The following is a 22,043-nucleotide window of genomic DNA, read 5'->3' on the forward strand; positions in this document are numbered from 1 at the left end:
GTGTGGGAAGAACTCTAAGAGACAGATACTTAGTAAAAGACTCGAAGAGGAAAGGAAAGCGGATTGAATCTCCCAGAGCTTGAATGAATAAATAAAGACGCATAGGGATTAGGGCCAGGACCGAGAAGTAGTTTAACCAGCAAAAGACCTAGGGAGGGGCTTCCCTGGTGGTGCAGTAGTTAAAAATCTGCCTGCCAATGCAGGGGACATGGGTTCGAGCCCTGGTCCAAGAAGATCCTACATGCTGCAGGGCAACTAAGCCCGTTCGCCACAACTACTGAGCCTGCGCACCTAGAGCCCATGGTCCGCAACAAGAGAAGCCACCATAATGAGAAGACCGTGCACTGCAATGAAGACCCAAAGCAGTCAAAAATAAATAAATAAATTTATTAAAAAAAAAAAAAAAAAGACCTAGGGAGGCAGGTTTCCTCCACAGACCCTCCTTCATTGGAAGGCAAGGGAGGAGGGTCTAATAGCCTCAGCAGAAAGTAATGCCTTTGCCACGATCCTCTTCCAGTATATCAGAGAAAAATAGGTTCAAAAAAGATTATTTTCACAAGCATGCTTCCTAACTAGCTTATGACAATTTTTCTATAAATCCTTCCAGTGCTGCTTTTGTAACCCACGAAGGAAATTCTGTAACTCAGTTCCTTCCGGTGACACCACTTCCTAGATAACATACTTGCATTTCACAGATTAAGATGGTTACTGTGGGTTAATAGAACAATTACTGGATCAGCAATATCATGCTAATTAAAGGCAGAGCCATTTGCAGACAAAAAGAAACAGGCATTAAGGTATCCAAAGGGTGGCCCCGGTAAATGTGCCGCAGTCTCTTTCTGTAAAGTCTTGTTTGCTCCTCAGGTTAGGACCCTGAAAAGGCAGCAAATGTTTTGTGTAAGGAACCAGAGGATTGTATATATGGAGGATGGTTTAGGAAAATGAGCGGGTATTTTTCCTTTCTCCGCACTATGGAAATCAGAGCTGGATTTGCTATTTAGACTGGGTAGAAAACTAGTCTAGAGTCCTCATCCTAAGCATAGGGCAATGACAAGGACTCCTGTTTATGACGGTGAAAAACGTCTTTATAGAGATCATTATAAACTTAACAGGCAAAGGCTGAGTTGATTTTGTGGTTGATAGTTTAAGTGGAGGTTTAACCTTGTAGACTTTCCAGAAAACCAGAGATAATAGGAGTTAGGCTTGTGTACTTGGGTAACAGATGAGCCAGGGGCCAGTTGGATTTACTGGTCCAGGAATCTTAGCACCACTGATGTTCCTGAAGTGCAATGGGGAGCCACTGGAGGCTTTGGAGCCGAGGAGAGGCATGATATGACCTTTATTTTTACCGGAACACTCTGTTGAAAATAGACCAAGGACAGAAGTGGGAAAACTAACTGGGAGGCCATTGCAGTGATTCAAGGGAGAGCTATTGTGTCTTAGATCTGGGGCGTTGGGTGGGGATGCGGGTGGACATGGGTGTACTGTGGAAGTGGTGAGAAGGTGTTGGATTCTGGGTATATTTTGAAGGTAGAGCCACAGGGGTTTGCTGACAGATCAGATAAGGGATGAGGGAGTAAAAGTGAAGTCAGCGATGCCTCCGGGGTTCTTGACTTGAGCAACTGGGAAAATGGTATTGCCGTTTACTGAGACGGAAAATGCAATAAGAGGAGCAGGTTTTGGAGGGGAATCAAGAGCTCAGTTTTGAACAAATTAAGTTTGAGATGCCTACTAGATATTAACGTATAGACGTTTAGTAAGCACTTGGATATGGTCCAGACTCCAAAAAGAACTCTGTTGGAGATATAAATTTGAGAGTCATCAGTGCTGAATATTGACCTTACCAAAAATTACAGTACAGCTCTAATGGGAGGGCGAGGAAGAAAAAGTGTACATGTGCATGGGGGGTGGTATGTAAGAAATGGAAACTTCATCTTTTATAGCAGGAAGTCAATGGTAGATAGCTAACCTGGAAAAAAAAATCAAGAAATAGCTGTATATGCTTCATAAGAAACAATCATCCCTATTACTTCTACTCAATATCTTAAATTTTTTCTTCCTCATCTTTTTTTGGGGGGGTATTTTTTTAGAATTTATTTTAATTTATTTTTTAACAGCTTTGTTGAGATATGACTCACATACTATAAAATTCATCCATTTAAAGTGTACAAATATATGGGCAAGACAGGAATAAAGATGCAGAGATAGAGAATGGACTTGACATGGCGAGGGGGAAGGGGAAGCTGGGATGAAGTGAGAGAGTGGCATGGACATATATACACTACCAACTGTAAAATGGATGGCTAGTGGGAAGCAGCTGCATAGCACAGGGAGATCAGCTCGATGCTTTGTGATGAACTAGAGGGGTGGGATGGGGGGGGAGGGAGACTCAAGGGGGAGGGGATATGGGGATATATGTATACATATAGCTGATTGTTATACAGCAGAACCTAACACAGCATTGTAAAGCAATTATACTCCAATAAAGATGTTACGAAAATTTTAAAAATAAAGTGTACAATTCAGTATCTTTTCGTATATTCTATCATTACAACCAATTTTAGAATTTTCATTAAGCCAAAAAGAAACCCTATACCACTTCGCCATCAACCCCTAATCCCTCTATCCCTCTCTCCCAGCCCTAGGCAACGAATAATCTTATGTCTCTATGGACTTGCTTACTCTAAATGTTTCATATAAATGGACTCATACAATATGTTATCCTCTGTAACTGGCTTCTCTTACTTTGCTGTTTTGGGGTGTTTTTTTTTTTTTGATTCTTCTCCCCTTCTTCCCTAAGTTCTGTCCTTTCAAGCCCATCCCCAAGTTTCAGGATCTTTGATCCCTACTTTGCAGAAGCCACTGTCATCCCTTCTGATGTTGTCTTTAGAAAATCCTGCCTTTGCTTGTGGCCCTCCAAGGCAAGACAGTACCTCCCTGTAACACCACCAATGATTGCTATCCAGCGCTTTGAATAAAGCAGAAACGTTCTGGGGAGCCCCTTCAGTCTTCCTCGAAGTACCTTGGACTCTGCTTCCTGAAAGGTGGGCTGCCTGGTGATTTCAGCCTGCATTCCAGACAACTTAATTAAAGTTTATCAGCAGTATCTCTTATCTGACTGCAAATGATAAGGTATAGAGAGCTTTTGAGGAAAATCTGCAATGCATTTTGTACTTTGGATTCATATTCTTTGTACTTCATATTCTATGAAATATTTCTATTCCCAAACTCCATTTTTATGTTTGAACAAGTGAAAGGGTTTTTATAAAATTGAATTTTATAGACTCGATAGTAGTGCTTGTTTCCAAAGGCCTGTGGGTTACCTATGACAACAAAAACTTGTCCACACTGGCATTTGACACAGGATTGAAACAGAGTGCTGAACCTATTTTCAACATATTTGGGTATATCAGATGATGTTCTTTCAAAGAAATGGCCATCGTGTCCAGGGTACAGTCTTCCTCATAAAAAAATAAAACGAGAAAGAATTTTATTTTCCATACTTACAACATTTGGATTTTGATCCTTTATCCAAAGGGGTTTCTCTTAAGCTTTCAGAGCATAATTTATGGCATTTTGCAAAGAAAACCACTTCTTTAATACTTGAGGGCTTTTTACATGCATTTATTACATGAATTAACTAACTACATAAACTGAGAAATAGTCCCATTTGCAATGCAACTATAGTATTCATACAAAAAAGGACAAAATCAAATGAAACCTTTCTTGATTTAAAGTACTTGAAAAAAATAAGGCTGTCAAAATACTTCTTATCTTAAAAGAGATACAATAAAGATGAAAGTTGGACAAAGGAAAACAATATCTTAAACCATAGCATATAAAAGGAACACTATATGGAATACACTTTATTCTAAGAAAAATGGGAGGCTATTAAAAGGCTTTTAGTATATGAGGGACGTGATTTGTTTTGCTATGTGAAGAATCTGTTGGGAGGGACCAGAGTCAAAGCAGCGCGGTCAGGTGGAGAAATTGTAGTGGTTTAGAGAGGTGCTTCTTAAATTTCATATACATGCAAATCACATGGGGTCTTATTAAATGTACATTTGGATTCAGTAGGTCTGGCATGGGGCCTGAGCCGCTGCATTTCTGACAGGCTCCCAGGTGAATAGGATGCTCTTGGTCATGGACCACACTTGAGTGGCCAGGGTTTAGAGCAGGGCAGTAACAGCAAAGACAGAGGAAATGGATGGACTTCAAAGCAATGTAGAGGATAGGATAACGGAACCAGCTGATTAACCAGGAGAAGGAGATGCAAGGGCCAGGGATTTTTGAGTGAGTGGGTTTGTGTGATCAGATTAGTCAGTGCTGAGAACGCAGGAGGAGAAGCAAGCTTGTGGGGGAAGATCTTGACCTTGGCAAACATCCAAATGGAAATCACAGGTGAATAGTTGGAATTACAAGTCTTGAGCCCAAAAGAGAGGGCCAGAGATATAAATTTGGGAGCCACCAGGATGACTAAATGGAATAATGGACCCAAGGGAGCAAAGAGGAGTAAGAGGATGAGGGGGCCTGGAACTGAGCCTTGAGAGCTTCCAGTATTTAAAGGTTTGGTGAAATAGATTGAGTCCACTGGGGAGAATAAGAAAGAGAAACCTAAAAGGTAAGAGGAAACCAAGAGAATATATGATACAGATGCCAACAGAAGAGAAGGCTTCAAGAAGGCAACATAGTCAACAATGTCAGGTGCTAAAATGAAAAGATGAGAGACTTCAAATTGCCCATGAGATACATCTGCCTCGGTCATTGGCGAATTTAGTGCAGCTTCTGCAGAGCAGGGGGAATGTCCACAGATCGGAGGGATCTGCTGAGTGGTGTGGGTGGACGCCAGATTGGGGGGATCTGGGAGGGGAGGATAAGGTAAGGAAGTAGAACACAGTTCCAAGAGGTTGTCTGTGGAGGGAGAGAGACAGTTGGCATGGTAGCTGGAGCGGCACCTGGGGTCGAAGGGAGGTTGATTTTGTATCTTTTAAAATAGAAGAGACATGAGTGTGTTTAAAAGCTGATGGGACATATTGAACAAAGAGAAACTGATGACGTAGAATCGATAGAGAACAATAAATAGCATAAGGTCACTGAAAAGAGAGGAGGGCTGGAGGAAATAGACTTAGATGTGGGGAAGGGCACGTCCCCTCTTGCAACAGGAAGAGAGGACTGGGGCCAATGTCAATAGGTTTGTAGACACGGAGGTGAGATACTGAGGGATTTCTCATCTGATGGCATCTGTTCTCGGTGAAGCAGGCGAGGAGGTCATCTGCTAAGAGCGATGGGCCAGAAGTGGGAAGAAAGGCCGCCTAGAGTCGCAGAGGTGGTCTACAGGGAGCGCTAGGGCCCCATCTGAGACCGGTGATCTTAGGTCTATAGCCAGTCCACCCCGCAGTGAGATTTACACCGGGTGCTCTGCTTCCCAGGTGCCAGAGGGAGAAGATGGACATCTGGTTCATCTAGGATTAGAGACTTGCCAGGTGGATATGCAAGAAAAGTCCAAAGAGATACAGAGTTTAGTTTAAGCTACTGAAAAGAACATTCTGTGGGCTATGGGGCCTGGGACACAGTAAGGTCCCCAAGAATTGTGTTTATTATTACAGGAGAAGAGAGACAATTCCTCGCCTCCCCCCAGCCCTCCACGGTTCCTGCCTGACCACCATCACCTACACATGCAACTCCAACCCCTTTGTTCCCAAGATATTTGTACAGAATGTAGAGGGGCTTTTGGAGGTAGGTATGATTTTTTTTTATGGTTGGTCATTTTCCACTTGTTATGTGTCCCCACTTCATTATTATTCAGGGATGATTATAAAGCCTCAGAAGTTGGGTTCTTTGTTCAGGCGTTCAGTTTACCGCTGGAGTAATGTTATGTGCAATGAATTCTGAGTTTCAACAAATGATTCTACTTAAGAAAAGTAATCATCAGATGAGCCACGGTATGTAATTTATTATAATCATAATAATTTCTTAAGATCCCTTATGGAGAAAATCACATTTTTCTAAATATAGTTGCGCTTAAGGTCTTTTTTTTTTTCCTTTAAAGTGTTTTATTAATTACTAGTCTGTAAGGAATGCTGTTTGGTCTGCTAATCTGAAAATTAAAAGTTTCTACGGAGGAAGTAGATTTCAACACAAAGGTCACATTAGGAATGACTAGTGACAATACCAGGAACACGTTTTGGTACAAGAAATTAGGAAGTTGGGCAAATAATATAGCTTCTTTAAGGCTGAGTTTCTTCACCTGTAAAGTGAGAAAATTAGAAAATACAACTTCCAGTATTAAGTGCAAAATTAACTGCTCTATCCAAATGGTAGCCACTAGCCACATGTGGCTACTTAAATTTAAATTTATTAAATTAAATAAAATCTAAAATTCAGTTCATCAGTCACACTAGCCATGTCTCAAGTAATCAATACCATAGGTAGCTAGTGACTACCCTGTTGCGCAGCACAGATGTAGAACATTTCCCTCATTAGAGAAAGTTCTACTGGACTGCTCTGATCTCTAATTCTAGTTTTAATACAATTGCAACAAAGGGAAGATGGTAAGATGCTTCCAGAAATTATCATGTTATAATTTTCCACTTAACCACAGTAGGACATTTCTAGAATACACCCACATCTCACCTGCCCCAAAGGACCGGGAGTGAATTAAAACAAGGTGGACCTATTGCAATGAAATAATCTCCAGGTGATGGAGAGACAATACATTCTAGACCCTTCCCACTTTCCTTCCCACTCTGCCTGTCCTCCTTTCCCACATTTTTTATTGAGTGCTAAGCCCTGAGTCAGCTACAAGTCCTGAGGCATAAACATGATTTGACCTGTCTGTTTGATCTGACAGAAAAACAGATGATGATAATACAGTGTATTTGGTAAGGAATATGATAGAAGGATCCTTAAGGTTCTGTGGAACTCTACAGGAGGAATACATAACCCTAACAGAAGAGGCAAGGGAAAACCTTCCAGAAAGAGTGATACTTAAGGAAAGTAGTAAAGGATGTTTATGAATTAAAATGGTTTACAGGTTTGAACATTAATTATGACCCTATTAAAATGCAACAATGAAGAAAAGAGAAATTTGAGGAAAATCAATAGCAAGTAGTTTTTGATATCATTAGTGTTACAAACTCTCTGTGGTACGCATAATTTGCAGACACTATTAAAATAAAACCCATCCATTCTGAAGGGTTACCTGCGTAACTCAGTCTTTTTTTTTTTTTTTTTTTTGCGGTACGCGGGCCTCTCACTATTGTGGCCTCTCCCGTTGCGGAGCACAGGCTCCGGACTCGCAGGCTCAGTGGCCATGGCTCATGGGCCCAGCTGCCCCGCGGCATGTGGGACCCTCCCGGACTGGGGCACGAACCTGCGTCCCCTGCATCGGCAGGCGGACTCTCAACCACTGCGCCACCAGGAAAGCCCAACTCAGTCTTTTTAGTTGCTTCCTCCTTTGTATTAAAAGGACAGTGAGTTGATTCTGCTCATAGAGACCCATTCCCTAACCCAACTGCATTTCTCAAGACTACCACTGTTTCAGTAAAAGTTGCATCTCAAATCTCCTAGTTTCTCAGACCAAAATTCTTGGAGTTATTCTTGACTCCTCTATTTTTTTGCACTCCATGTCTATTCCCTTAACATCCTATTGTCTTTGCCTTCAAAATATATCCAGAATTATATCCCTTTTCCCTTTTCCTTGTAATACCTTCGTGGTCCAAACCACTATCATGTCCTGCTGAGAGAATAGCAAGAGTCTTCTCATGGTCTTGTCCACAATTGCCTTTTCACCATCAATTCTCCACTCAGAAGCCAGAGAAACTCATTTAAAACTTAAGTCAGATCCTATCATGCCTCTGTTCCAAACTCTCCATTTCACAAAGACAAATTCGAAAGTCCTCATCATGGACCACAAGTCCCTACGTGACCAGCTCCAAGCTACTTCATCACTTACATTCTCTCTTGCCTACTCATCCTGCTTCTGCCACACTGGCCTTGCTACTTCAGGCATGGTCCAAGCACGCTCCCTCTTCCGGGACTGCTCAAAAGCCACATGGATCACTTACTCCCTCACTTCATCCAGGCGTCTGTCCAAGTGTCCTCAAACACAGAGGCCTTCCTTGTGCATCTAGCCCATGTAAAATTAGATGCTCTGTACCATGAGCTCCACCATCATTCCTTATCCTTACTCTGCTTTGTTTTTCCTTCACTGCACTTATCACCACTTGATGTGTTATATAATTGTTTACTAGAATGTGAACTCCATGAGAGCATACATTTCGTTTTGTTTACTGCAATAGCCCAGTCTCTTATTTAGAGTCTGACCTATGCATGTACAGTTCACAGTTGTTAATGGAGGAGTGAATGGCATTTACTCTATCACATTTCATCTATAATTATATGACCTGCATAGACTGTGAGGCCCTGAAGACATGATTACATATATTATTCCCAGCCACCAGCCCACTATGTGGAAAGTAAACTCACTATGAAAGAAGTTCCTTGAATGTATCTCCCTCCTTATATGGAAAACTATAGGATCGTAGATGCAAAATGAATCTTAAGAGGTGTTCTGGTCTACAGCCATGCCCTCGGGAAGACCACACTTAACACTCACTCTATTTTGAAAGGCCACCCAGAGAGAAGAATCCATCATTTTCTCTATTTAACTACTTTTAGTTCCAGGATATTCTTAAACCAAATCTAAATCTCATTTTCTTTTATCTTGGGATCAGAAGAATTTTAATAAATAAAACTGGTTGTTTATACATCAATTATACCTCAATTAAAAACAAAAACAACCCCCCCCCAAAAAAACGGTCAGTATTTTTTTTTCTTTTTCTTTCTTTTATTTTATGTGGCAGGTGGGCTCCTTAGTTGTGGCATGCAAACTCTTAGTTACGGCATGCATGTGGGATCTAGTTCCCTGACCAGGTATTGAACCCAGGCCCCTTGCATTGAGAGTGTGGAGTCTTATCCACTGTGCCAACAGGGAAGTCCCCTCTAATCAGCTTTTAAACCCACCAATTAAAAAAAATGTCAATTATATTTTTTATTTCTAGAATTTTTTACTTGATTTATTTTTTATAGCTTCCAGTTTTCTAGAAAATTCTCCATCTTTTCATTTAATTTCTTGACAATATTAGTTATATTTATTTTAATGTTCATTCTGATCACTGAGATAGCTCCTATGAGTATTTTTTTGGTATATTTCTTCTCTTGGTTTTCTGTCAAGTCTTGCCTTCTTGTATGCCTAGTTATATTCTATAAGTTCTATTTCACTATACCTGGTTATTTTTTTTATTGAGGGCCATACGTTGTTTATGAAAGAAATGTAGAGATGGTTTGAGACTCTAAATGATGGTATCTACCTCAGAAAGGATTTATGTTTACTTCTGGCACGGAGCAAGGCTAGGACAGAACATCTTAGGCTAATTTACTGAGCTGATTTGAAGCTAGACTTAATCCTTGTGAGATTTAGGCTATTTCTGATTCACCCTTATTCTTAGGAGGTAGTGCTTCTGTGGTCCCAATCAAAAGTCTGGATTGGGGCTTCCCTGGTGGTGCGGTGGTTGAGAGTCTGCCTGCCGATGCGGGGGACACGAGTTCGTGCCTCGGTCCGGGAAGATCCCACATGCCGTGGAGTGGCTGGGCCCGTGAGCCATGGCCGCTGAGCCTGCGCGTCCGGAGCCTGTGCTCTGCAACGGGAGAGGCCACAACAGTGAGAGGCCTGCGTACCGCAAAAAAAAAAAAAAAAAGTCTGGATTGTTGCCAGAATTTCACTTCCTAAGAGGGCACTGAAATCTAAACTTTGCCCTCCTGGCCCTGTGTAAGTGCCAAACCTCTGTTTTGCTCTTTTGCCACTAAATTGTCTCTTCCAAATTAGCCATTGCCTCAAGAAGAAAAGCAGCTCCAGATGCCAGGTTCACCTCTCTTGGCTCCTCTTTCCTCTGGATCTTGGCCCTACAAATTGCCTTGCTAGTTCTCTGATAATTTCCAACACATGGGATTTTTGTCTTCTTTATTAATTCATCTAGTAATTAATTTGTCTAGCTTTTCTAGTCATTCTTAACAGCTGATTGTTCTGAAATAACCTAGTGAGCCATTGCCAGGAGCAGAATTCTACTTATATTCTAATGAAAAATGGTTATGTCACACCTCCATTCCTATAACTTACTTTTCTCACTTATCCTTATGTGAACCATGTATAGCTTTAGTAAACATGTCAGTGTTAATTTACACAATAGCTTAAAATCACTACATAGAATGTATACCATTCTAAGGTAAATCATGATTTTTTAGACAAACTCTCATAATTGGACACGTCAACTGTTTCTATTTTTTCCCTATTATAAACAGCAGTAGGATGCACATCTTCATGTACACGTTCCTAAGTAGTTGTAATTATTCCCTAATTATAACATCTTGAAATAAAATATTTTATTTGAAATAAAAATTTTAAAGTATGACTATTTTAAGGTTTTTGTTATATTACTAAAGATCCCTCTAGGAAAATCAAACCAGTTTACACTTCCACCAGCAGTGTGTAAATGCCAGTTTCCTTATATTCTTAAGCACTTTCTAAATCATGGAATTTTAATTTCTAAAGTCACCTGTGTCTGACATAAATAAGTATTTATTATATGATTCATCTACTTCCGTACCAGGAACACTCTTGGGATTACAAGAGAAAGAAACTAAACTTGGACCCTGACCTTACTTCTGACCTCATGATTCTTCACAGATACTCTATGACTCTCTTTTGATTATGAAGGTTTACTGATAGTGTTCCCAGAAGGCCTGAATCCTCCATATGGAAATTGGCCTTCTCGTGTTCTCACCAGTTATATATGTATTTTGGACCCTGCCTTTATCTTTAACTACAATCGAGTATTATGGACTTATTTAAAATACGTAGTCCAGGATAGCTCCTTGGTCTCAACTCTATCTAGCCATGCGGTGTAGCTATAGTTTCCTCTTCCTTCTTCCTGTACTTCCCTGAACTTGTACTGCTTGAACTCCATTCAGTGGTCTGACCACTCACCCAACTCACCGAGGTCACTCATCCAGATCAGGGCTCAACAGACCACGGCCCTGGGGACAAATCTGGCCTGCCAGCTGCGTTTGTAAACATTTCCCTGAACACATTCATCCTAGGTTGTATGCATATTATCTGTGCTGCTCGGCTGACACAACAGTGGAACTAAGTAACTGTGACCAAGGTCGTATGGTCCACAAACCTACAATATCGACCATTCGGCCCTTTACAGGAAAAGTCTGCCAACCACTGATCCATATACCTTTGTAAGAAGGGTCTGAACTTAGTAAGAGATTTCCCCGCTACTAGATTAAGCGGCTGTACAGAGCAAACCTCCAATCCCCCCGCCCCAGCGGGCATAGGACTCTTGTCTGCTCAGTGCCATTTTATTTAGGGTACAGTTCCCCCCAACCCGTGCCTTGAAACTGTCCTCTGTCCCTGGATTCTGATCTGAATCTGGCTGAGTTGTCACCTCTTATGATTTAGGACCTGGATCACGTGTAGACTTTGGACTCAGTAGGCATGGCACACTGGTCTGGACAGAAGAGGGTGCTTCTCACCAGAGGTCCCTGGTCTGGGGCTCTGGGTGCCTTGGCACTGCCCAGAGGCTAGTACCTTCGGGCATGGACAGCTGCCTTACTGATATGCCACCACCCAACACTTAGGAGGCTGTTGGTACAAAAAGGCCAGAAAATGGAATGAAAAGGTAACCACTAGTATGTTCTCTGTATCTGTGAGTGTGCTTCTTACATGTTATATTCACTAGTTTCTTGTATTTTTTAGATTCCACATATGTGACATCATACAGTATTTATCTTTTTCTGGCTGACTTATTTCACTGAACATGATGCCCTCCAAGTCCATCCATGTTGCTGTGAATGGTAAAATTTCGTTCTTTTTCTATGACTGACTAGTACTCCATTGTGTGTGTGTGTGTGTGTGTGTGTGTGTGTGTGTACATGGATATACATATATATGTATATATACACACACACACCACATCTTCTTTATCCATTCTTCTGTTGATGGACACGTAGGTTGTTGCTATGTCTTGGCTACTGTAAATATGCTGCTATGAACGTTGGGGTGCAAGTGTCTTTTCAAATGAGTGTTTTTGGTTTTTCTGGATATATACCCAGGAGTGCAATTGCTGGGTCATATGGTAGTTCTATTTTTAAAACTTAACATTTAGATATAGATTTAACATTTAGATGTAGCTGGGCTGTGAAAAGCCACATCTAGACTTGACAAAGAGGAATACATATTCTCCAGAGTGTCTGGACTAGGAAATGGATGGGCTAACTAGACGGTACTTGGGCTGAACTGCTTTGGGGAAGAGGTAAGTACATGGATGGATACGCATAGGTTGGCTGTATCACGTTGGGGGGCAGTACAGAAGAAATTATATGTATGGAAAAAGAGAATGTGTGTGTGCACAAGTGTATGTATGTGTGTATATGTCTGCGTACATGCCTATGCTGGTCAGTCAGGGGCTGGAATGTATCAGGCCAGGAGTCTTTTTTCCGTTGGGAAACTGCCCCTTCCATGTTGCATGCTTTGGGGATTGGACTCTTCCACCTCTGTGTCTCCTTGTCCTCTGTGGGGAGGAAGATCTCCGCGTCTTACTCTTCCGCCATCTTCCTCAACTCCCTCCTTGTCCTCTGGTCACAAGAATAAACGTGCACATGCACTAATTTGTGTTCCTCCACTAGATGTGGCCTAGGGACACTGGGTAAGAGAAAGTCACTCTTTCTGGGGTTGCAAAGACTATATAGAGTGACTCTTGTCATCACACAGAGAGGACTCATATGCGGATGAAGCCATGCAGAGGTTAGCAGGAGTGACACATAGAAAGACAGAGCTCTGATTTTATCATTGAACCCACCCTCCTGGACTTATCCATGCCTGACTTAGCCAAGCTTGGATTTCCGTCACTGAGCTAAAATTTCCCCTTTTTGCTATGGAGGTTTGAGCTAGATTTTTGTCACTTGTTATTCAAGGATCTCTGACTAATAGTATCACTAACATAGCTTCTTAGGAAAGCAGATATATCTGGGCTGGAAAATCAAGGTATGGGACTACATGCTTATCCTTTTGCCGGCAAAGTCTTGATGACAGGGTAGTGTAAGGCCAGTATTTTCATGAGGATTCCAAGTATACTTGGTTCTGTGCATTTCGGAACTAAGGCCCGCAACCACTGCCTGCAACTCATAGGCACATTTTGTCTTTGTGTGTGTATACAATGTTCCGTAAGCACAGAATTCCCTAGATCTGCTTGAAGTGAAAATTAAAATCATTTTCTACAATTTATCTTCTGTGTCAGAAAACAGGGCCAAGGGCTTTTAAGAACTGGTGCTGCAGTTCCGTGACTGTAGGATGAATGACATCACCCTTCTGGGGATGATTTCATTTATGCCCTTTATGAATACTCTGAAAGCAAACCCAGCCTTGGGAGAGGGAAATACACACACACAGCGCTTGAGGAGCCTTTGTATACGGAAGCCTCTATAAGCTGATTGGCGGGGTCAAGCGGCCACTATTCAGAGGGTGACAAGCTCTGTTATCTGGCTCTCTGCCAGGCAAAATTGCACATGAGAATTTTTCTAGTGAGGCTGTTCCAGTGAGTCCTTCTGGAGAGACTAAGCCCCCCTGTTGTGAGCCCCTAGAACTGTCACGCCAGGAACACACAACAGGAAGTCCCCTCGTCTGCTGTGGGCTCAGACTCCAACCCTCCTGGTGAACTGTACCTCCAGGTGCAGTGATACTCATGGGTGAAGGAGGCACTAAAAAGAAAAACAGACCTTATTAAAGCACAACCTTTTGGCTTAAATGAGTGCTTACTACTTTTAATGAACGCCCTGCAAAATCTACTGAACTTTTTTTTCTGGTAGGTATTGCCATGTATTCCAGATGATTTCTTCTCATTAGAAATATTTTACCAAGCAAACACCTAGCTCTGTTCTCAGCTGTCCAGCGATTGGAGATGAGTGCTCTGGTTTCTATGCAGGATCAAGTTTAGGGACTACGCCCAAGGAAATATGAAGCAATGCTTCTGAGCAGAAATGTGAAATGCGAAGTGTGTAGAAAGGCCTTGGGAGAAGAAAAAGGAAATTCTTGTTCATGGAGCTAAGCCTGGAGGAGCCAGTTAAAGTGGGTGACCAGAAATGCATTTACAGTGAGAAGGGTGTGTTATGGGCTGAATCGTGTCCCCTGACCCCATTCATATGTTAAAATCTTGATCTGAAGTATCTTAGAATGTGACTGTATTTGGAGATAGTCTTTAAAGAGGTAATTAACATTGAAGTCATTAGGGTGAACCCTAATCAAATATGATGAGCGTTCTTATAAGGAGAGAACAGGACACAGACACACAGACATACACAGACACATAGGGAAGACCATGTGAGGACACAGGGAGAAAATGGCCAGCCACAAGCCAAGGAGAGAGGCCTCAGAAGAAACCCATCCTGCTGACACCTCGATCTTGGACTTCTAGCTTCCAAAAGACTGTGAGGAAATAAATTTTTGTCGTTTAAGTCACCTAGTCCTTGGTACTTTGTAATGGCATCCCTAGGAAACAAAGGCAGATTGACTTAGAGTGATACTGCTGCGAGGGCTTGCCCTCTGAGCCCGGCACCCACAGAATGATACGTCATTTGCACCATTCTTCAATGGTAGCTGGATCTTTTCCTAGGGCTTTAGCATATATTTTCTCGCTGTCGCGTCATCCAACTGTGACCAGACATGCTTCTTTATGCTGGTCTTAATTATCTGTCTTCCTCTTTTGTGTCTTCACCTGCTTAACATGTGTAGAAATTTGTTAAGCCTTCTGTTAGTTACTTATCCAAGCTACTCATATTTCTCTTTAAAGTTCACCAATGGAAGTCCCTTTCTTTAATCTGTACATTTAAATTGCTAATGTGCTACTTGTCTAGCTGTTCTTTATGAAGTGGCATTTGGGGGTGTTTATCTTTTCAACTCCGAAGGAGAAGTGAAGGGACTGATTGTTGAATTCTTGTTTTCGGCTGAGCTTTTCGAGCTCTGCTGAGACTATGAGCTGGCTTAGGGGAAGTCAAACACAAGGGCTCTATATTTGGAGGGGTATGCAAACGTCCTCTGTGGTCCCGAGTATATGTGAGAGCACAATGCATTGCCCAATTCGTGTCTTTAAGTCAACACAAAAGACAAAGAGGGTCAGGGGATGAAAATAATTCCATGGGTTAGTAAGCATCTCCATGGAGACCAGGAAATGCATAATCTCTATGGAGACCCTCAAAATCTCTCCTTCTGAAATTATAGTAGTGTATGATCTGTGGTAACTGTCATTGAGAGTGGAGGGAAAGTGACAAGAGGAAGAGGATGAGAGGATAATCCTCTTCTTTCCTTAGTGGAAATCATGGCTAGCGTGGCTCTAATTTTAAGCAATTGGTATTGTAAGATTCTGAAATTAGGATTCCGGGAGACCATGTCACCCAGGGTGGGATGAGGCACGTGAGGCTCGGGTTGTTTTTATGCCCAGCGCTGAAGTAGATGTCTGACATAAATTGGCATTCAAAAAATGTGTTACTATCTGAATGAATGTAATGAACAATTGGGCAGGATCTCATCATTAGCTCAGGCCCTGTCAATCATCTCTGTTCTGCTAAAACAAAGGGAGAGGGCTACTGTCAGGGCCATACTGGGTACCGTCTGCATATGACTGAGCAGAGCCAGTAACTCCTGTTTTCTCTCTTCTCTTTCAAGGAGAATGCTGCTCAACTGTATAAATATGGTCAAAGGAGGAAATAAAGTTTAGTTGTGGTGAGGAGATAAACAGGGTATAGGGAAACAGACCAGCTAATGAATGCAAGTCACTGTGTCCAGATAAATCCCATCCCATTGTAACCTACGTGTTCTTAGCCCTACTAGCCTCTGGATACAAAATGGGATTCTGAATACTTTTTATGCCCAGATTATTATGGTTCAATGCCCCCCGTGGCTCCTTCATTGGAAATTAGCCTACTGCAAAGTGGGCCCAAGGGTTCTTTGAGTTTCCTATGGTACTGCCTTAGATCAGTGCCCAGACATTTCTGTCCACTTGTCCTGTTTCTTCCTCATCTTGCTGCCATGTTATTGGCCTGACGGCTGACGCTAAGGAGAGACCTCTTAGCATGATGGTCTCTATTGGATGACTACTGATTTAAAAAATCATCTTTAATTCGAGATAGGCACTGTTAAGTCTTGGTGTATATATAGATAGTTCCAGGTTTTTCTCTATTTATTTACACATAAAATTATATATATGTATGTGATATATATTTAAATATAACTTCATACATATGAAGTAGCTTGAGATCAGACTATACATACTGCTTTGTACCCTCCATTTCCTTAACAATATATAATGAAAATATTTTTCCATGTTACTAAATATTGAAGTACATCATTTTAAATGACTGTATGAATATATTATCATTTAAGTAACAATCTCTGTTAGACTTTTAATCTGTTCCCAGTTTTCCCATGACCATAAATATCACCGCATCACATCTTTTTTTATCCATTCTCCTGTACTTCTCGGTTGTTTCCTTACGATATGTTATTGTAAGTAAAATTCCTGGGTTGAAGATGATGAACTTTTAATATTCATGCTCTTGCCTGTTTTGCCATCCATCTCTTTATGTACCCATTTTTTTGGTACACAAAATTTACACAAGCTGGTGAGCTCTTAAGGATCAGGGTTCATGCTTTAACTTTGTATCTGCCATATTCTCTTCATAGTACTTGGGGGTGGCAGGGCTTCAGGACTCAGTGAAGACAGTGCACCAGTGACAACCATGAAGGTATCTGAAAGTGTCCTGGAGGATGCCGCGGAAAAACATGCATATTTCCAAAGGGAAAGCAGGGATTGCGTTTTAGCACCTCGCTCCTTGTCTGATCCAGAGCACACGAGGGCACTCTGAATACAGTGACACTTCATAGAATAAACACTCCTTACTTCGGTGGAGGACTTTTTAGGTTCTTCCAATAGTCTGTGAACTCTCAGGGGCTCATTTTTGTACGTCCAAACTCGCCCAGCCATGGTGCAATGAGGGCATTCATGGGCATGAATGAGATGCCGGGGTCCTAGCAACCTGGGAAGCAGATCACTTCAGTGGCTGCCACTGTTCGTCGTTGTAAATAAAATACTACTTTCTGGAGGCAGCACTGACTCATTCCTTCTTATTTCTTTCCTCTGCAGTTGGAGGAGAGGTGGCTAAAAGGTGGAGGCAGCCGAAAGAGCGGGAGAGGGCCAGGGGTAAGTCTAGACACGGTTTCCTTCCATTGTCTTCCCTTCCTCCTTGCCCCTCCCTCCTTGCCCCTCCCTCACCCATTTTCCCTTCTCGCTGGTGGACGCCCCCGCCTTGGTCCGGAGCCCAGAGATGGTGGGGTTCAACCCCCCTCGCTTTTTAGCTAAGTTTACAGCTCCTAGCATTCCAAGCGGGGTGTTTTCCAGTAGCCAAAGCACCGGGAATTAACAGCTCTCGGCCTCTCCCCTCCGGCTTTCCTCCTGGGGTTGGCTGGAAACTTCACCCAGACACCGAAGAAGCTCCGCCCCGGTAGTTTTGAACCGGCCACTGGCTGAGGCTCCGCTGGGCACTCTCCCTCCCGAGGTCCCCCTGCCCGAGGCTCTGCCCTCTGGAAGGTCGCCTGGAGCCCGCTGCCCCGGGGCCAGGCGGAGAGGGGTGGGCTGGCGTGAAGGGCAGGAGAGAGGTGGTAGAGTAAGACCTGGTACTCACAGCGCCCTCACCGCCCAGACCCGCTGGGCGCCCGACCGGCCCGTACTTGGGGGGCGGGATGGGCACGTGGCCCACCCCCGGCTCGGACCGGTCCCCGCGCTCCACTGGCCGGGGGGTCGCATCAACTGAGGCCCCCTCCCCGCACCCGTCCGCGCGTCCACCTCCCCGCTCCGCTCCGCCCCGCCCCGGCGGCTGCGAGGCGGTGCAGCCCGCCGGAGACGCGCGGACCTCCACCCGCTCCGGCAGGCGGCGGCGCAGGCGGCGGCGCAGGCGGCTGCGGCCTAGGGCGCCGGGCGGCCGCGAGCCTCCTCCCCCTCCCGGAAGCGCGGGGCGGGGTCCCCGGCCGGGCCGCGGGGGCGGGCGCGGGGGCCGGGCCGGGGCGGGGCGCGCTCCGGGCTCGGCGCTCGCGGGCTCGGCCGGCTGTGCCCGTCCACTCCGGCTCCAGGCGGCCAGCGCTCGGGCCCAGGCCGCCAGGTTCCAGCCAAGCAGCAGCAGCAGTAGCAGCAGCAGCGGCGGCAGCTCGCGGGGAGACCCCGCGCTCCTGGCAACCCCTCCCCAGTGCGGTGCATGGAGACGAGGCCCTCCGCTCGCCCCTGAGCCCGCCGCCCGGCCCGGGACCCACGGGGGCTGGGGTGGCCTCGGGCTCCGGCCGGCCCCGCCGCCCGAGGGCTGCGCGCGGCCCGCGGGCCTCGTCGCCCGCGCGGATCGCCGCGGCCCGGCCGTCCCGTCCCAGGAAGTGGCCGTCCTGACCGCCATGGCTCACTCCCCGGTGCAGTCGGGCCTGCCCGGCATGCAGGTAGGCAGGGACCGGGCCGCCGAGGGGAGGGAGGGATGCGCGGGCCGGGGCGGAAGCGGGGAACTTGGCGGTGTAAACACGGCCCCCCCACCACGCTGCACCTTCCGGGGTCGCGCCGGCCTCCCGCGTCGTGCTGGCAGCGCCCGGGGTGCCCTGCCCAGCGGACACGGGTGCGTGTGTGCAGGGGCCTGGGGGCCGCGGCCCGGAGGCGGCCCTCGCCGGCCGGGAGTCGCGGCGGTCGAGCGGGGGGATGTGGGGCTGCCGGCCGCTGCGCCCTCCTCGCTTCCCTCTCCCCCCGGGGCCTCCCGAGCCGCAGGCCCCGCGCCGGCCCATTCCCGGGGAGAAGTGATGTGGAGAAATGCCCTCGGAGGCCCGGCTCGCTCTCAGGGCCCCGGCGCGGGCGGGGGGCGGTGAAGGCCCGGGTTCCCCTCGGCGAGGGGGCGGTAAAGTTGAGGGGCGGGGAGGGCCTCGGTCGCGCCACGGCTAGTCCCGGGCCCGGAGGGCGGAGGAGGAGGCAGGGCGGGGTGGAGGAAGGTGCCACCGCCAGCTCCACTTCCAGCGCGTCTGTTCCGCGCGTTTCCTCCCGGTGCAGATGGAGGGGAAAGTGCGAGCCTTCAACCCTTCTGGAAGAAGGAATCGATGGCACAGCGTGCACTCGAGTGTGGATCCCGGGACTCAGGGCTTTGGCTTGGAGTCTTGATTGGATCCAGCTGAGTCCCTTCCCAGAAATCCTCTCCGTTGCCACTTTGTGGCCTCTTGGCTTCCCAGTGACTTTTTTTGGAGTGGGGTAAAGGGGGAGAAGTTGAATTTCAAATTTACACGGATGCTTTAAGGTTTTTCGCCATCGGGGACAGTTTTTAGCCCTTTGAAAGATAAAACCACTGCCCTTCTTGGCTAATTTGTAATGTTTGTAAGCGCGTAAATGGGGGCAAAATGTTTAGGATTAAAATCTGACGGTACAGCTAGGGAATGTCTTTAAAGTTTGGCTCTCCCGGGTTAGCCGAGTAAGGGAGCAGAGGAGCTTTAAGAAAACAAACACAAGTATCTCAGTGGACTATTTATTTTACAGCGTTCTACGGGCTCATTTTCTCCCCCCCCCCCCCACTCTTGAGGGATGAGAAGTGCAGTATTCGGACCTGGACTCCATAGGAGCCGGGAATCTGCCCCCTCCTTAAAGAGAGAGCATTTCTCTCTTTCTCTCCCTCTAAATCTGAAAAAGAAAACTCGATTTCATTGTTCAGGTTTGATATCTAGAAAAATAAGAACACAGAGTTACCAGAATTGTAACCTCTTTAAAAAAAATGTTGTAACAGTTAACATTAATAATTTGACGGTGCTTGAAGAAAACTGTCCTTGAATCTCACGTAAAGAGCTGTTAAACTCAACACGCATTTAAAACCTAAGCTTCTGCTGACCGCTAGGTAAAAATCAGATGTGGTTTCTTGGTATTTCCTAAAAATTCCTGCTTTGGTTTGAATTTAGAGACAGGAAGGCAGGGTGAACTGGGTAAAAAATTATTTCTGACCAGTAGAGCAAGAAGGGCCTCTTGTAATGATTAAAAAATACATTTGCTGGGTACTTTCTTTAGACAGACTCTTATGCTGTTAATCAGGTTGTAATCTAGCGCACTTGCCTCACTTAGAGCTTACCATGGAGGTATTCAGCTTTTGTGGAAAGCGAATCAGTTTAAAAAGGTACTTAAAGCCTCGCTGGCTGGTGCCCTGAAGTCAGTATCAGATGGTCACCAGGTGGTGTCTAGTCTCAACACTCCTTTTGTCCTCCCCTTTTAATTTTTTTCTTCAAGAGTGTGGGCCGGAATTCTTAAATCGTGGGAAAAGAAGGTACATTTCTTTTAATAATTGGGCCTCCCAAATGTATTTCCTAGGTAGTGTTACAAGGGAACTGTTTTTATTTTGCTTTCTCAGTGGAAAGGCTGATAAATTTTTGTTGGGTTGAAACAACCAAATTTTCAGCCGTTACAGTTTTAGGGTCGCGAAGGTGGCTTCTGACAGTCATCCCTGTATTTAAGTGCATCTACACACTGTATGATGATTGTTTTTAGTGTGCCATTTGGGGAAGAACATTCCTTCCCTCTCCCTTCCACTCCCAAAGAAAAACAACCAGCACATTTATTTCCTACTTTGAATCAGCAGCTGTTGCTGCCCAGGGAGGCCTTCCTCAGAGTTGTTGTTGAGGATTAAATTAAAGGCACACCTGCCTCCGACTGCTCTCCAGGCTAAAACAGGAGGAAAGAAGTACTAACCCTCCTGTGCTGTGTCCCGATACATCCCATAACCTCCCCTTTTTCGTCTCTCATCTCCTGATGAGGGTTCGTAAGGAGTTGGCTTAAAAATTTCAGAAAGACAGCAGAGTGAATTCAGGCAGCCTAGGCAAAGATGCTTAAAAAATAAACCTGAATGACAGCATAATTTCAGTGAAAACATCATTTTCATTGTCTTGCAAATCATTTTTATGCCTCTTGATTCTTATTGGTACTGCTTGAGGCATAGGTGTAATGTATGCCATTTTCTAGACGTGGAAACCAGCAGAGACTGAACTGACCAAGGTGAGATAGTGCCTTATGTGGCAAAGTTGTGATTGGAAACCAGGTCTTTCCTGCCCTCAAGACCCATTCTCTTACTCACCATGCTGTGTTATTGCTTTATTATTACTCTAGCAAACAGTAATGCTTATTTCATTCCAACTTGGGTTTGCTGAAGAAATTAAAATACGGTATTTTATTTGTTCAATCAGCAACCGTTATTGAACACTGTTGTGCCGGGTGCTCGGTGAGGGTTGATGACTGTAAATCTGAGTGAGTTATGAGTGATCCTGTTTAATAACCTTTTCATGAAGGCTGCCAGGGGCCTTTCCTCTTTTTTTTTTTAAACCTCCCACCCAGTTTCATATTAGCATGGGGGAAAAAAATAGAAATCATGAACTGAATGTAATAACTACGAATAGACATAAAGAAATTCGGTTGAGTTGTGGATTTAACTACTCCCTGTCCTTCACTGAACATTTGTTGCTTCTCTCGATTTAATTCAGCTTCAGCTGGAGGCAGCAGCATCCATCAGCTTTTAGTTGCATAAGTTGTAATTTAAAAAGAATTAGATTTTGGTTTGTAAGTTTCTATAACGGAATTTTATCAGTCACTTGAAACCTTTTCTGGACCGTGACCCGTGTAAGAAATATATTTTACATCAAGACCTGAAAGTTAACGTTTCCGAAGACAGCCCTAATCCTCACTACTTGTGATGTACTGTTGTGTGATGCATTTTATTAAGAAGAAAAAAAAAGAGCTGCTGCAAAACTAAATTGATTTCACAGCTGACTGAATTACACTAATTTGATATGTAACATGTATGACAGGACCTGAGTTAGTTTAGCATGTTTTGAGGATGTCATGCATGTAAGATATTCTCATATTTGAAAGTACAGACCGTTTACA

The 22,043-nt window shown here is 44.5% G+C and overlaps 1 protein-coding gene and 1 long non-coding RNA gene across 4 annotated transcripts in view; both read left to right on the plus strand.

The window, feature by feature from the left end:
- The first annotated feature begins 5,608 nt into the window (after window positions 1–5,608).
- On the plus strand, window positions 5,609–11,861 carry LOC113625417 (uncharacterized). Of its 2 annotated transcripts, XR_003434667.1 has the most exons (4): window positions 5,609–5,736; window positions 5,847–5,942; window positions 11,525–11,744; window positions 11,822–11,861. It is a non-coding gene; the product is annotated as an uncharacterized LOC113625417 (long non-coding RNA). The 2 variants fall into 2 exon arrangements; XR_003434668.1 differs by lacking the exon at window positions 5,847–5,942.
- A 40-nt stretch (window positions 11,862–11,901) lies between these two features.
- Window positions 11,902–22,043, plus strand: part of STK24 (serine/threonine kinase 24) — a 108,644-nt gene continuing 98,502 nt past the window's right edge. The window contains exons 1-2 of one of the 2 annotated variants that reach the window (XM_027115949.1): window positions 11,902–11,919; window positions 17,259–17,315. In XM_027115949.1, coding sequence (XP_026971750.1) covers window positions 11,917–11,919; window positions 17,259–17,315 — 60 coding nt within the window. In that variant the 5' untranslated portion in view covers window positions 11,902–11,916. Of the gene's footprint in view, window positions 11,920–17,258; window positions 17,316–18,193; window positions 18,593–22,043 lie in introns of those variants that run through there. The other variant, XM_027115948.1, reaches the window with a different exon arrangement.

This window comes from Aethalodelphis obliquidens, unplaced genomic scaffold, assembly GCF_003676395.1.
Source record: "Aethalodelphis obliquidens isolate GAN/ISIS:26980383/991018 unplaced genomic scaffold, ASM367639v1 scaffold15, whole genome shotgun sequence".
Lineage (NCBI taxonomy): Eukaryota > Metazoa > Chordata > Mammalia > Artiodactyla > Delphinidae > Aethalodelphis > Aethalodelphis obliquidens.